At 42.4% G+C, this 15,559-nt stretch overlaps 1 protein-coding gene across 1 annotated transcript in view; it reads right to left on the bottom strand.

Moving 5' to 3' along the window:
- Window positions 1-1,397: 1,397 nt before the first annotated feature.
- Window positions 1,398-15,559, bottom strand: part of LOC129821031 (follistatin-related protein 1-like) — a 47,819-nt gene continuing 33,657 nt past the window's right edge. The window contains exons 7-11 of the mRNA XM_055878242.1: window positions 7,867-7,985; window positions 4,490-4,602; window positions 3,679-3,789; window positions 3,427-3,521; window positions 1,398-2,827 (exon numbers count right to left, since the gene is read on the bottom strand). Of these exons, the coding sequence (XP_055734217.1) occupies window positions 2,786-2,827; window positions 3,427-3,521; window positions 3,679-3,789; window positions 4,490-4,602; window positions 7,867-7,985 (480 nt within the window). The 3' untranslated portion in view covers window positions 1,398-2,785. The remainder of the gene's footprint in view (window positions 2,828-3,426; window positions 3,522-3,678; window positions 3,790-4,489; window positions 4,603-7,866; window positions 7,986-15,559) is intronic.

The raw sequence follows: 15,559 nt of genomic DNA, 5'->3' as shown, positions 1-15,559 counted from the left end.
AGTATATATATAGTACATGTTCCGGGGTTGGCCAGTAGTAGTTCCGCCCTAATTTAACCCTTTCATTGGTTTACATGCATTATCTAAGTTGGATCTGATCTAGTTATAGAGTAACATCACGACGTTTGTCACCGTTTACTAGTAAACAAAATAATCGTTGTGCATAAATGTTGTAATGGGTGCATAACAAAGTAAAACTGGGAGAAAGTTGAAGGTGGTAATTAACTAAATTTGCAGTCTGCTCCCTGGTCCCCTTGCCCTTAGATATTATGCAATCACCCAGTAGTATTACATTGTGTAAGAACGCCCACGAGTGTGTAGATTTAAAAAAAAAAAGTTACTTGCACAACCTGGTTATAAAAGCAACCTCAAGTCAACCATATCCTTCATAAAACACAATGCTGTCTAGCAGAATACAAAAATATGAACTGTTTGCAATGTTAAGTGTCTTAAAAGCTATTTTCAAATTACAGCCACTGTATGGATCAGATGACCGAATGGAAGAAATAATTGATCTTCAGTAGGTCACTGTGACCTGTGCTAAGATACCACTGGCAGACTTGTCTCAGGGTAAACACATGACATGTGAAATAAACTGACTTTTTCCAGATAACATTGTTTTTTTACTATCCTGGGAACACACTGCCCTTGCAGTTTATACAAACTTGGCATTTGTTCACATGTTAAACCACAAGAGGCTTGAATGTTAAGGGACTTAAAAGCTATTCTCAAATTACAGCCACTGTATGTACCAGATGACATTGGAACACTGCCTCTTGGAGCAATATGAATGGAATGTAGGCTAGAGTTTCTGTAGAAAACGACAACAGCAACACTTCTCGTATAGACTGAGCTCTGACGCATGAATGTGATTAATTTAAGTGTCTGGATATGAAGGATCACAGACAGACAGACACACAAGCACAGGCACACATTCACACAACACTGACAGAGACCTCACTATACGATATTATCACAATACTTAGGTGCCGATACGATATGTATTGCGAGTCTCACTGCTTTCAATTCTATATGTACTGCGATTCTATACTGTGACTTTATTGCGATTCGATGTTCCAAACATATTGCTCACCATCTGACTGCTGCATAGGGACAAGAGAGAGCCACGAGAAAACAAGTTTTGATCAGTCATGGAAATATAACTGGTGAAATCAAATGGGCTCCTTATTTAAAAAGATGATGGAGAACAAGCTATGAAAGAGAAATACTGGAGTTTTTGTGCAGGTACAGCAAACTAGCTAAAACAATAATATTGTGAAATTGTATTGCGAAATTGTCAAATTTATATGATACGATAGATATATCGGCAAAAATATCCCAATTCCCCCCCATCACTACACACACACACACATACACATTTACGAGAGGTTGAGACATTTGTAATACTGTTTGGGTTTTATTTTATTGACATACATATTCATTATAGACTCATTCCTTTTAGAATATAAACCTAGTTTTAACCTAGCTATTCAACTTTTACACAAACATTTAACAAGGACTAAACCACATAGCTCCAAAATCTATACCAAAATTCTGCCAAGAATAGTCTTGCCCATTCCAATTGTGGTTTAAAGGTTGCAGGACACGAGACCTCTACAGTGTATGTCTGCAGGCCTATGTTTGGGTTTAAGGCACTGATATAACCAGAAACGATTATCAAGATAAGTGGGACTTTGACAAATAAAACATAACAAAACAAATATGACACACCACCACACACTTGTAGGCAGTACGCACTCTCTCAAAAACACTCCTTCATTACAGACACACATTATTTCATATAAGTATGCACTCTGAGTTAGAGATGCATCTAAGCTACATTAGCTGACAGCGAGGCTAATCCTTATGACTGATCTTTGACAAACACAGGTATAGTGTTGTTGCTGGGTCCAGAGAAATGCTTTGCCTGGAGGGGTTCGTACATCAACATCATAGTCATCGTCAGGCTTTGGTTTTAGTTCTCCCCATGCTGTACTCAGCTCTGTGCTTGGTGCTTGTTGCTTTCATTCTACAATCTACGCTTCAATGTTTCTAAAACAAGCACCAGAGAGAGCCGACGGAATACAGCACAGGAGCCATTGCAATCACATATGATCTCCAAATCAAGGACATAACAAATTGTACATAGAAGCAAAAACATTTGTCAAAAAGCAAAGGATTCTAACTAAACGGGACAATCCACTAAGGCCTGAAACTATGCTGCTAGTCATGGAGGGAGAAGTGCATTGGTCAAGTAGTATCAAGTAGTAGTAAGACATCCCCTTCCCCTACAATGAGACACTATCATTGTCTTGCTCAACATTTCTCGAACACATCTGGAAGGACTTTAAAGGTGATTTTATTTCCTTGATGGAGAAAGGTGTCCCAACAGTTCACTCCAAACATCTCAAATTTTTCTCATCGCTTGCTATTTTTACCGCTTGCTATTTACCGCTTGCTATTTTACAAAAAAAGCCATAACAACAAATACTGTGTTTATAATGTATAGATAGAAAAACAATATTTAAAAAGTCAGCAGTAAAAATGGCCCCATTCCTAGTGCAGGGGTGCAGTAAAACAATTGAACATGAAGACAGTACTTAACTCAAGAAACTCCCCAAATAATACTCTTGACTGCCCTGCATCTAACACACATAAACAAAAAGCTATAATAATTAACATATGAGTAAATTCAGCAACAGCACAGGGCACTTATCAAGAATGGAAGAAGAGTGAAGTATTTTTTCTCTCTCTCTTTCCTTCACGCCCTCCTTCTTTAGGCATCTTAGGCCTCCTTTGTGCTGGCCTTCATCTTCTCCACTGTTTCCTGTTTTTGAAAGAGAGAGAGAGAGAGAGAAAGCATATGTGGGAGGAGAGTGTTAAATATTGTCATGAGAAGAATAATTGTATGCTATGTAGCCATAGTTAGATAGTTACAAATAAATAGCCACACTCAATATCCCATTTTACTCTACACAGTGTCAAGGATGACTGTCCCTCAGTTCCTCTTGTGTAGGGATCTCTACCGGTTCTTAACTGCAATATTGGCTAACTTTTTTGTATTAATAAATTCACCCCACAGGGGTGTAAATTGTTGTTGGAAGATATTCTGTTTGAGGACAGAGTACATGAACTCGCTGACTCTGCTATTGTGGAGAGCCAGAACTGCTCCCTCGTGAATTTAACTAAAGCAACACACACACACACACACACACACACACACACACACACACACACACACGCACACGCGCACGCACACACACACACAAGCACACACACGAGTCACACAGTCTACACAAGGATAGTCATCAATAAAGCACAACTGGCACAACTCTTTATAGACAGATTCCAGAGCTACCCCATATGTCTGGGGAGATTGGAGAGCGGCCCGGTCTGTCCCTTGAATTTTGACCCCCCGTTGCTGACCTGGTGCTTGTTGAGCTCGGCCACACGGAGGCTCCATTCCTCCTCGGTCATCTCTTGCCCTGCCTCCCCGGTCTCCTCGACGACCGCTGTCTTATCTAAGAAAGAGATGCAAAGGAAGAAAGAATTACAGGATCAATTGGAGAGAGAGAAATACAGGTGTTGAGTCCTTATCTGTAAGCCCAGTATGTGGTTCAGGTGACTTGTAGATGAGCCAGTGTGTCTATACAGGTGTGCTGGTGTGCCTATCCTCACCATTGCAGGTCATGGCGGTGCAGACCCAGTTGCCGCAGGCACACACACAGCGGTTACACTCCACCTGTGTCTCAGCCCCATCCTTATAGGTCTCATCCTCCAGAGCACACTCTGCAGAAGAGGGGGGCACATAGAATTTAGTGTCTTGCATACGTATCTAACAATAATGTCTGTTCAAATGACCAGAAATGATTAAATATCCTCTGTTTTACTTGAATCGGTTTGTTCTAGATGTCTAAATAAAACATTTAGCGCAGTTGAGTAGTGCTGTAGTCTGCAGCAGAAAGAGAGCACTAGAGCAATATATAGTGTGCGTACAGTATGTTAAAGCACTCTATTATCTATGACCTTGGCTCTGGTGAGGCCCCAGGGTAGGCTCTGTGTTCCGGACTGGAATGTCTGCTGCTGCCTGCTGCAGCTGTGAGTGAAGTCATAGGGCTCTCTCCTAGAACCACTCTTCCTATCACACTGAACTTTCCCCTACATCATTAATGCACAACTTCTGATCAACTTAGTACAGTACAAAAGACCAAGAAAAAATACAGGTGTCTGTAAATAAATCACATTGAGATGTTTTTGTTGCCGTGAATTTCAAGTATGTTAGGGTGAGTTACAGTGAATTTGCCTATGGTTGTGGTGAATGAATTCGCTATTTTGATTAACATATGTACATCCCATGCACTGTAAACACATACTGCATGCTGACTGCATGTGTCTAAGAGTGAACTGAGAAAAAAAAACATGTGTTGTGTCAGCAGTGGTGTGCAGTGTTGTCATCATTGAGTCAACGGTCATGTGACTGGGAGCTCACTCTTCTCAGGTGGGTTGAAGCCGGGCTTCAGGCAGTTGAGGAACTCATCGAAGCTCAGCTTCCAGTCAGTGTTCTCATCGGACATCTCGATCAGGGCATCCACACACAGGCTCCTGGGAAGAGCAGAGAGAAACACACACACAGGTTCACATTCACTGCCTGTACTCATAGCTAAGTACAGTGCATTCGGAAAGTATTCAGACCCCTTGACTTTTTCCACATTTTGTTACGTTACAGCCTTATTCTAAAATTGATTAAATACACTTTTTCCCTCATCAATCTACATACAATATCCCATAATATCAAAGGCAAAAACAGTTTTGAATTTTTTTGCAAATTAATAAATAGAAATACCTTATTTACATAAGTATTCAGACTCGAAATTGAGCTCAGGTGCATCCTGTTTCTATTGATCATGAGATCTTTCTACAACTTGATTGGAGTCCACCTGTGGTAAATTCAATTGATTGGGCATGATTTGGAAAGGCACAGACCTGTCTATATAAGGTCCCACAGTTGACAGTGCATTTCAGAGCAAAAACCAAGCCATCGGGTCAAAGGAATTGTCCGTAGAGCTCCGAGACAGGATTGTGTTGAGGCACAGATCTGGGGAAGGGTATCAATCAAAAAAAATCTGCAGCATTGAAGATCCCCAAGAACACAGTGGCCTCCATCATTCTTAAATGGAAGAAGTTTAGAACTACTAAGACTCTTCCTAGAGCTGGCCGCAAACTGAGAAAACAGGGGAGAAGGGCCTTGGTCAGGGAGGAGACCAATAGCCCGATGGTCACTCTGACAGAGCTCCAGAGTTCCTCTGTGGAGATGGGAGAACCTTCCAGAGGGACAACCATCTCTGCATTACTCCACCAATCAGGCATTTATGGTAGATTGGCCAGACGGAAGCCCCTCCTCAGTAAAAGGCACATAACAGCCTGGTTGGAGTCTGCCAAAAGGCATCTAAAAGACTCTCAGACCATGAGAAACACGATTTTCTGGTCTGATGAAACTAAGATTGAACTCTTTGGCCTGAATGCAAGGCGTCACATCTGGAGGAAACCTACGGTGAAGCATGGTGGTGGCAGTATCATGAGACTAATCAGGACTAATCAGGATCGAGGGAAACATGAACAGAGCAAAGTGCAGTGAGATCCTTGATGAAAACCCACTCCAGAGTGCACATGACCACTGGGGCAAAGGTTCTGAATACTTAAGTAAATGTGATATTTCAGTGTTTTTTATTATATAAATTAGCTAAAAAAATAAATTAAAAAAATGTTCTTTGTCATTATGGGGCATTGTGTGTAGATTGATGAGGGGAAAAAACAATTGAATCAATTTTAACGTGACAAAATGTGGAAAAATTCAAGGGGTCTGAATATGTTGCGAATGCTCTGTAGAGCTGTTGAGATGGTTATTGGGCATAGTGTCTGACTGTGCTGGGTGTCTGATAAAGTGAAGTTAATGGAATGTTTTGCCCACAGAATATTATTTTCAATGCTTCATTTGTAGGACCAAGAGTTTTTCCCAGTCAATTCACATGGCCTGTAAAAACTCAGGGCCCTACTCATGTGTGGGCAATAGAAGTGGCTGATTACATCAGCTTCTTACATCAGCGTCTTATCTCCAAACCTGCAGAAGCATTGCAACACTTCTCAAATGAGCAGCACAGTGGAAACCCAGGCTCTGATCATGTACAGAACAGGTGTCTGTGAGGTTAAGATCACCCACAGGAGGCCTGGGTCACACAAGGTTCAAGGCAGAGAGAGGGACAGTAGGGCTTAATATAGCACCAGCTCCTCAGAAAACCTCTACTGTACAGCTGAGAATATGATATCGATACTGTATATGATATAAGTACTTTATAGGTACACACATATACAGTACATTTACGGTATGTTATGTACATGGCTCAAATTTACACCACACGTAGACAGGCTGCAAACATTATATGATGATCTATGAGAAAGTGTGAATTACCTGTTTTGTAAAGTGTCATATTCTTCTGTCTACTGAGCTAAAACTATACAGTATATAAAAAATTATATAAACAGCACCAGTCAAAAGTTTGGACACACCTACTCATTCAAGGGTTTTTCTTTATATTTACTATTTTCTACATTGTAGAATAACAGTGAAGACATTCAAACTATGAAATAACACATACGGAATTATGTAGTAATCAAAAAAGTGTTCAACAAATGAAAATATATTTTATATTTGATATTCTTCAAAGTAGCCACCCTTTGACCTTGATGACAGCTTTGCACACTCTTGGCATTCTCTCAACCAGCTTCACCTGAAATGCTTTTCAAACAGTCTTGAAGGAGTTCCCACATACGCTGAGCACTTGTTGGCGACGTTTCCTTCACCCTGTGGTCCAACTTATCCCAAACCATCTCAACTGGGTTGAGGTCGGGTGATTATGGAGATGAGGTCATCTGATGCAGCACTCCATCACTCTCCTTCTTGGTCAAATAGCCTTTACACAGCCTGGAGGTGTGTTGGGTCATTGTCCTGTTGAAAAATAAATGATAGTCCCACTAATCATACACCAGATGGGATGGCATATCACTGCAGAATACTGTGGTAGCCATGCTGGTTAAGTGTGCCTTGAATTCTAAATAAATCACTGACAGTGTCACCAGCAAAGCATCTCACAAAGACACGGCGGTTGAAACCAAAAATCTCAAAGGACAGATTTACACTGGTCTAATGTCCATTGCTCGTGTTTCTTGGCCAAGCAAGTCTCTTCTTCTTAATGGTGTCCATTAGTACTGGTTTCTTTGCAGCAATTCGACCATGATGGCATGATTCACGCAGTCTCCTCTAAACAGTTGATGTTGAGATGTGTCTGTTACTTGAACTCTACGATGCATTTATTTCGCTTGATGGTTTTTGCGACTGCACTTAAATGAAGGACTGTAGTTTCACTTTGTTTATTTGAGCTGTTCTTGCCATAATATGGACTTGGTCTTCTGTATACCACACCTACATTGTCACAACACAACTGATTGGCTCAAACGCATTCAGAAGGAAATAAATTCCACAAGGCACACCTGTTAATTGAGATGCATTCCAGGTGAGTTCCTCATGAAGCTGGTTGAGAGAATGCCAAGATTGTGCAAAGCTATCATCAAGACAAAGGGTGGCTACTTTGAAGAATCTCAAATTTAAAATACACTTTTTTGGTTGCTACATGATTCCATGTGTTATTTCATAGTTGTGATGTCTTAACTATTATTCTACAATGTGGAAAATAGTAAAAATAAAGAAAAACCCTTGAATAAGTAGGTGTGTCCAAACTTTTGACTGATAATGTATATATATATACAAATAAAGGTGAAATAGCATGCACACAAGTACACACACACACTGACCTGAGCAGCTTGTTGCTCTCCTGGTCTGCGTATGACTGCATGTCCACATTGGAGTCATTATGTTGGATGAACTTAAGGAGCTCTGAGGAGTCCAGCTGGGAGTCACCATTGTCGTAGTTCTGCGCACGCGCACACGCACACGCACACGCACACACACACACACACACACACACACACACACACACACACACACACACACACACACACACACACACACACACAGAGAAACTAGCAGAGTTAGTAAGAGTAGAGAATAGAAGAGTGTCATGGGCCTCTGTAGGCCAATATAAAATCATAAAAGTGAATAATAACCAGAAAACCTAATAACTGGTATGACCAGAAGAAAAGTGAGAGTGGGGGGGATTGGGTATAATAATAAATATATTTTAGCCTTTAAGCATAACCCAACCCCCCCCCCACACTCTCACTTTTCTTCTGGTCATATCAGTTCTTCTCTCAATCATTTTCTAAATATCTCCCTCTACCTGATAAAAACTCTGCTTCCAAGACTGCTAATCCACAGTGAACTTTGCACTTTGAGACTGTCTGTGGCGGCCATCACTAGTGGTCATCGGTCGCCTGACAACCCTACACTGTAAAGGGGTTGAAGTAAATTTGACAGTAACTTACAGACATCTATCGGTAAGTAAGACACTGTATTTCATAGTGCAGTATACCTACTGTAATCTAAATAAAATAGTAAAGCAAGTACTGTGTAATGACATAGTTGAATACATCCTATTGAAATGTAAAAAAGTAAATGCTACCATAATCATAATGAACTAACGAATGAAAGTCATTGTGGGGGTGATTTCACAGTATTTTACTGGAATTACATGGAATTGGTGAAAGGTTGGCTGCAAGGTAATGTATTTACAGTACAGCATATCAATTAATATTTGGTGTTTTATATCACTTCCACTTCAAGAGACCTTAACAAAGGCTTCCAAACTGGCAGCAATTACTTGGCAAAACAGACCAAAGGTTTAAGACTTGCCACTGCACTCTATCCCTGCTACATTTTAAATTGATGGGGCACTATAAACTCATGAGTTAAATTGGTACAGCACTCACATTAACGGGTTCAACAAATAAGGCATCTTGCAAAGGGCACCTCAAAAAACAACAATACCATGCACCCATTAGTGATCAAAATGGTTTTTGCGCTCCAAAATTAAGGTACAGTACTGGTTTCTGTGGGGTGGAATTACAGTACCATTTGAAATACAGCAACTATTTTCCGCCCACTACATTTTCCCACAATGCATCATCATTTACAGTATGCTGCAGTATAATGCTTTCACAGTAGTTTACAGTTGATAATACCCAGAATTACAGTATAAATTATAGTTTTCCATTACAGTGTAGAGCCGTCCTCTAATTAAAGCTTCTTGAAGGGATACATCTTTAACAGTCATAGAGTTATATTCTATAGAGAGATTGACAGACATACTGTATATATATATATATACTGTATATTTACTGGCTAACGTTAGTATTCAGCTAACCACGGTTTGTGGTCATCAGCTATCCTTTAGCTCGAAAAGCTATCGCCAGTTTTGTACAACGCGACTCAGACCAGAACATACCGGACTTATTTGTCTCTCCATATCCCCGGATTTCAACCGCAAGCTCTGAACATTTACACCTGGATCTCGCAGCTAGCTAGCTGCTATCCGTGTGACTATTGGCTTACGTCGATGCCGGAGCAAACATCAATTATTCCGGAGCTAGCCAGCTGAAGAGTTCCATCAGGCTCTCCTGGGCTACAATCACCTATCCGGGCCCATTTTACTGCCGATGCGGAGCCCCAACGGGCCTTCACGACTGGACTACCGACGTTATCTGCCCGAGGGAGTTATCCAACTGGCCCCTCCATCGCGACGTTACCTGAACGTCCATCTGCGGCCCGCTAATCGTTAGCTGTCTTATCGGCTGCTATCTGGATAGGTCTATCGGACAATTTTTCTTGGGTCACTATAACTATATCTATTTTGCCAATTGGATTGATCCCCTCTACCCCACGGAACCCCACTAATCTACCGTCGGAAACGCATGAGGTGGCTAAAAACAGACCTCCATCCTATGCTAGCTTGCTACCGATGGCCCGGCTAGCTGTCTGAATCGCCGTTACCCCAACCAACCTCACTACTCACTGGACCCTTATGATCACTCGACTAAGCATGCCTCTCCTTAATGTCAATATGCCTTGTCCATTGCTGTTCTGGTTAGTGTTTATTGGCTTATTTCACTGTAGAGCCTCTAGCCCTGCTCATTATACCTCATCCAACCTTTCAGTTCCACCACCCACACATGCGATGACATCACCTGGTTTCAATGATGTTTCTAGAGACAATATCTCTCTCATCATCACTCAATACCTAGGTTTACCTCCACTGTATTCACATCATACCATACCTTTGTCTGTACATTATACCTTGAAGCTATTTTATCGCCCCCAGAAACCTCCTTTTACTCTCTGTTCCGGACGTTCTAGACGACCAATTCTCATAGCTTTTAGCCGTACCCTTATCCTACTCCTCCTCTGTTCTTCTGGTGATGTAGAGGTGAATCCAGGCCCTGTAGTGCCTAGCTCCACTCCTATTCCCCAGGCACTCTCTTTTGATGACTTCTGTAACCGTAATAGCCTTAGTTTCATGCATGTTAACATTAGAAGCCTCCTCCCTAAGTTTGTTTTATTCACTGCTTTAGCACACTCTGCCAACCCGGATGTTCTAGCCGTGTCTGAATCCTGGCTTAGGAAGACCACCAAAGATTCTGAAATCTCCATTCCTAACTACAACATTTTCAGACAAGATAGAACGGCCAAAGGGGGCGGTGTTGCAATCTACTGCAAAGATAGCCTGCAGAGTTCTGTCCTACTATCCAGGTCTGTACCCAAGCAATTTGAACTTCTACTTTTAAAAATCCACCTCTCTAAAAACAAGTCTCTCACTGTTGCCGTCTGCTATAGACCACCCTCTGCCCCCAGCTGTGCTCTGGACACCATATGTGAACTGATTGCCCCCCATCCATCTTCAGAGCTCGTGCTGCTAGGCGACCTAAACTGGAACATGCTTAACACCCCAGCCATCCTACAATCTAAGCTTGATGCCCTCAATCTCACACAAATTATCAATGAACCTACCAGGTACCATCTCAAAGCCGTAAACACGGGCACCCTCATAGATATCATCCTAACCAACTTGCCCTCTAAATACACCTCTGCTGTTTTCAACCAAGATCTCAGCGATCACTGCCTCATTGCCTGCATCCGTAATGGGTCAGTGGTCAAACGACCTCCACTCATCACTGTCAAACGCTCCCTGAAACACTTCAGCGAGCAGGCCTTTCTAATCGACCTGGCCGGGGTATCCTGGAAGGACATTGATCTCATCCCGTCAGTAGAGGATGCCTGGTTATTTTTTAAATGCCTTCTTCACCATTTTAAATAAGCATGCCCAATTCAATAAATTTAGAACCAGGAACAGATATAGCCCTTGGTTCTCTCCAGACCTGACTGCCCTTAACCAACACAAAATCATCCTATGGCGTTCTGCATTAGCATCGAACAGCCCTCGTGATATGCAACTTTTCAGGGAAGCTAGAAACCAATATACACAGGCAGTTAGAAAAGACAAGGCTAACTTTTTCAAGCAGAAATTTGCTTCCTGCAACACAAACTCAAAAAAGTTCTGGGACACTGTAAAGTCCATGGAGAATAAGAACACCTCCTCCCAGCTGTCCACTGCACTGAGGACAGGAAACACTGTCACCACCGATAAATCCACTATAATTGAGAATTTCAATAAGCATTTTTCTAAGGCTGGCCACGCTTTCCACCTGGCTACCCCTACCCCGTTCAACAGCACTGCACCCCCCACAGCAACTCGCCCAAGCCTTCCCTATTTCTCCTTCTCCCAAATTCAGTCAGCTGATGTTCTGAAAGAGCTGCAAAATCTGGACCCCTACAAATCAGCCGGGCTAGACAATCTTAACCCTTTCTTTCTAAAATTATCCTCTGAAATTGTTGCAACCCCTATTACTAGCCTATTCAACCTCTCTTTCGTGTCGTCTGAGATTCCCAAAGATTGGAAAGCAGCTGCGGTCATCCCCCTCTTCAAAGGGGGGGAAACTCTTGACCCAAACTGCTACAGACCTATATCTATCCTACCCTGCCTTACTAAGGTCTTCGAAAGCCAAGTCAACAAACAGATTACCGACCATTTCAAATCCCACCATACCTTCTCCGCTATGCAATCTGGTTTCAGAGCTGGTCATGGGTGCACCTCAACCAGGCTCAAGGTCCTAAACGATATCCTAACCACCATCGATAAGAAACAATACTGTGCAGCCGTATTCATTGACCTGGCCAAGGCTTTCGACTCTGTCAATCACCACATCCTCATCGGCAGACTCGATAGCCTTGGTTTCTCAAATGATTGCCTCGCCTGGTTCACCAACTACTTATCTGATAGAGTTCAGTGTGTCAAATCGGAGGGCCTGTTGTCCGGGCCTCTGGCAGTCTCTGTGGGGGTGCCACAGGGTTCAATTCTTGGACCGACTCTCTTCTCTGTATACATCAATGATGTCGCTCTTGCTGCTGGTGAGTATCTGATCCACCTCTACGCAGACGACACTATTCTGTATACTTCTGGCCCTTCTTTTGACACTGTGTTAACAACCCTCCAGGCGAGCTTCAATGCAATACAACTCTCCTTCCGTGGCCTCCAATTGCTCTTAAATACAAGTAAAACTAAATGCATGCTCTTCAACCGATCGCTGCCTGCACCTGCCCGCCTGTCCAACATCACTACACTGGACGGCTCTGACTTAGAATATGTGGACAACCACAAATACCTAGGTGTCTGGTTAGACTGTAAACTCTCCTTCCAGACTCACATCAAGCATCTCCAATCCAAAGTTAAATCTAGAATCGGCTTCCTATTCCGCAACAAAGCATCCTTCACTCATGCTGCCAAACATACCCTTGTAAAACTGACCATCCTACCAATCCTCGACTTCGGTGATGTCATTTACAAAATAGCCTCCAAAACCCTACTCAATAAATTGGATGCAGTCTATCACAGTGCCATCCGTTTTGTCACCAAAGCCCCATATACTACCCACCACTGCTACCTGTAAACTCTCGTTGGCTGGCCCTCGCTTCATACTCGTCGCCAAACCCACTGGCTCCAGGTCATCTACAAGACCCTGCTAGGTAAAGTCCCCTTTATCTCAGCTCGCTGGTCACCATAGCAACGCCCACCCGTAGCACGCGCTCCAGCAGGTATATCTCTCTGGTCACCCCCAAAACCAATTCTTCCTTTGGCCGCCTCTCCTTCCAGTTCTCTGCTGCCAATGACTGGAACGAACTACAAAAATCTCTGAAACTGGAAACACTTATCTCCCTCACTAGCTTTAAGCACCAGCTGTCAGAGCAGCTCATAGATTACTGCACCTGTACATAGCCCATCTATAATTTAGCCCAAACAACTACCTCTTTACCTACTGTATTTATTTATTTATTTTGCTCCTTTGCACCCCATTATTTCTATCTCTACTTTGCACCTTCTTCCACTGCAAACCAACCATTCCAGTGTTTTTTTACTTTCTATATTGTATTTACTTCGCCACCATGGCCTTTTTATATTTTTATTTATTAATATATTTTATTTGCCTTCACCTCCCTTATCTCACCTCACTTGCTCACATTGTATATAGACTTATTTTTCACTGTATTATTGACTGTATGTTTGTTCTACTCCATGTGTAACTATGTGTTGTTGTATGTGTCGAACTGCTTTGCTTTATCTTGGCCAGGTCGCAATTGTAAATGAGAACGTGTTCTCAATTTGCCTACCTGGTTAAATAAAGGTGAAATAAAATGAAAAGAAATAAAAAATGGCATTTTTTTTGCCTTTACCTCCCTTATCTCACCTAATTTGCTCACATTGTATATAGACTTATTTTTCTACTGTATTATTGACTGTATGTTTGTTTTACTCCATGTGTAACTTGCCTACCTGGTTAAATAAAGGTGAAAAAATATATATATAGAGAGAGAGACAGACTACATTGCATTCGGAATGTATTCAGACCTCTTGACTTTTTACACATTTTGTTACATTACAGCCTTATTCTAAAATGTATAGTTTTCCCCCCCTGATCAATCTTCACACAATGTTGACGTCAGGGCTCTGGCTATGCCACTCAAGGACATTCAGAGACTTGTCCCGAAGCCACTCCTGCGTTGTCTTGGCTGTGTGCTTAGGGTCGTTGTCCTGTTGGAAGGTGAAACTTCGCCCCTGTCAGAGGTCCTGAGCGCTCTGGAGCAAGTTTTCATCAAGGATCTCTCTGTACTTTTCTCCGTTCATCTTTGCCTCAATTCTGACTAATCTCCCAGTCCCTGCCGCTGAAAAACATCCCCACAGCATGATGCTGCCACCACCATGCTTCATCGTACAGATGGTGCCAGGTCTCCTCCAGACGTGACGCTTGGCATTCAGGCCAAAGAGTTCAATCTTGGTTTCATCAGACCAGAGAATCTTGTTTATCATGGTCTAAGAGTCTTAAGGTGCCTTTTGGCAAACTCCAAGAGGGCTGTCATGTGCCTTTTACTGAGGAGTGGCTTCCGTCCGGCCACTCTACCATAAATGCCTGATTGGTGGAGTGCTGCAGAGATGGTTGTTCTTCTGGAAGGTTCTCCCATCTCCACAGAGGAACTCTGGAGCTCTGTCAGAGAGAACAATGGTCACATCCCTGACCAAGGCCCTTCTCCCCCGATTGCTCAGTTTGGCCGGGCGGCCAGCTCTAGGAAGAGTCTTGGTGGTTCCAAACTTGTTCCATTTAAGAATGATGGAGGCCACTGTGTTCTTGGGGACCTTCAATGCTGCAGAAATGTTTTGGTACCCTTCCCCATATCCGTGCCTCGACACAATCCTGTCTCGGAGCTCTACGGACAATTCCTTCGACATCATGGCTTGGTTTTTGCTCTGATATGCACTGTCAACTGTGGGACCTTATATAGACAGGTTTTATTTACCACAGGTGGACTCCAATCAAGTTGTAGAGGCATCTCAAGGATGATCAAAGGAAACAGGATGCACCTGAGCTCAATTTCGAGTCTCATAGCAAAGGGTCTGAATACTTATGTAAATAAGGTATTTCTGTTTTTTATTTTTAATACATTTAAAAAAAAAGCTGTATTCGCTTTGTCATTATGGGGTATTGTGTGTAGATTGCTGAGGAATTTATTTTATTCAATCCATTTTAGAATAAGGCTGTAATGTAACAAAATGTGGAAAAAGTCAAGGGGTCTGAATACATTCCGAACGCACTGTATACTAAAGGCTCCATTATATCACTGTGCTCTGTCTCTGTGGAGAGTTAATGGAACTCTCAGACAAATGAGGCACATAGAGGAGACTGGAGGAGACAGGAGAACAATGGTGTTTTGATATCACATGAATCTTTCTCATGTTTCCATGTGTGTAGAAGAAACAGTAACCAGTGGAGATAAATTAAACTTTTCTGAACATTGATGGCAATTCTTCTTTAAGGCCCTCTCTGAGCCAATGGGAGAGTGGCAGGGCTAGGGGTCCTTCACCACAGGATGAGGACGGTCATTAAGGAGAGTTACGGCTGTCCACTAACATGACTGAGATTGCTGTCACATAAATGATCAGGCAGG

This window comes from Salvelinus fontinalis, chromosome 23 (assembly GCF_029448725.1).
Source record: "Salvelinus fontinalis isolate EN_2023a chromosome 23, ASM2944872v1, whole genome shotgun sequence".
NCBI lineage: Eukaryota > Metazoa > Chordata > Actinopteri > Salmoniformes > Salmonidae > Salvelinus > Salvelinus fontinalis.
The sequence above is the reverse complement of the archived record's forward strand: the minus strand, read 5'-3'. Positions and strand labels throughout refer to the sequence as shown.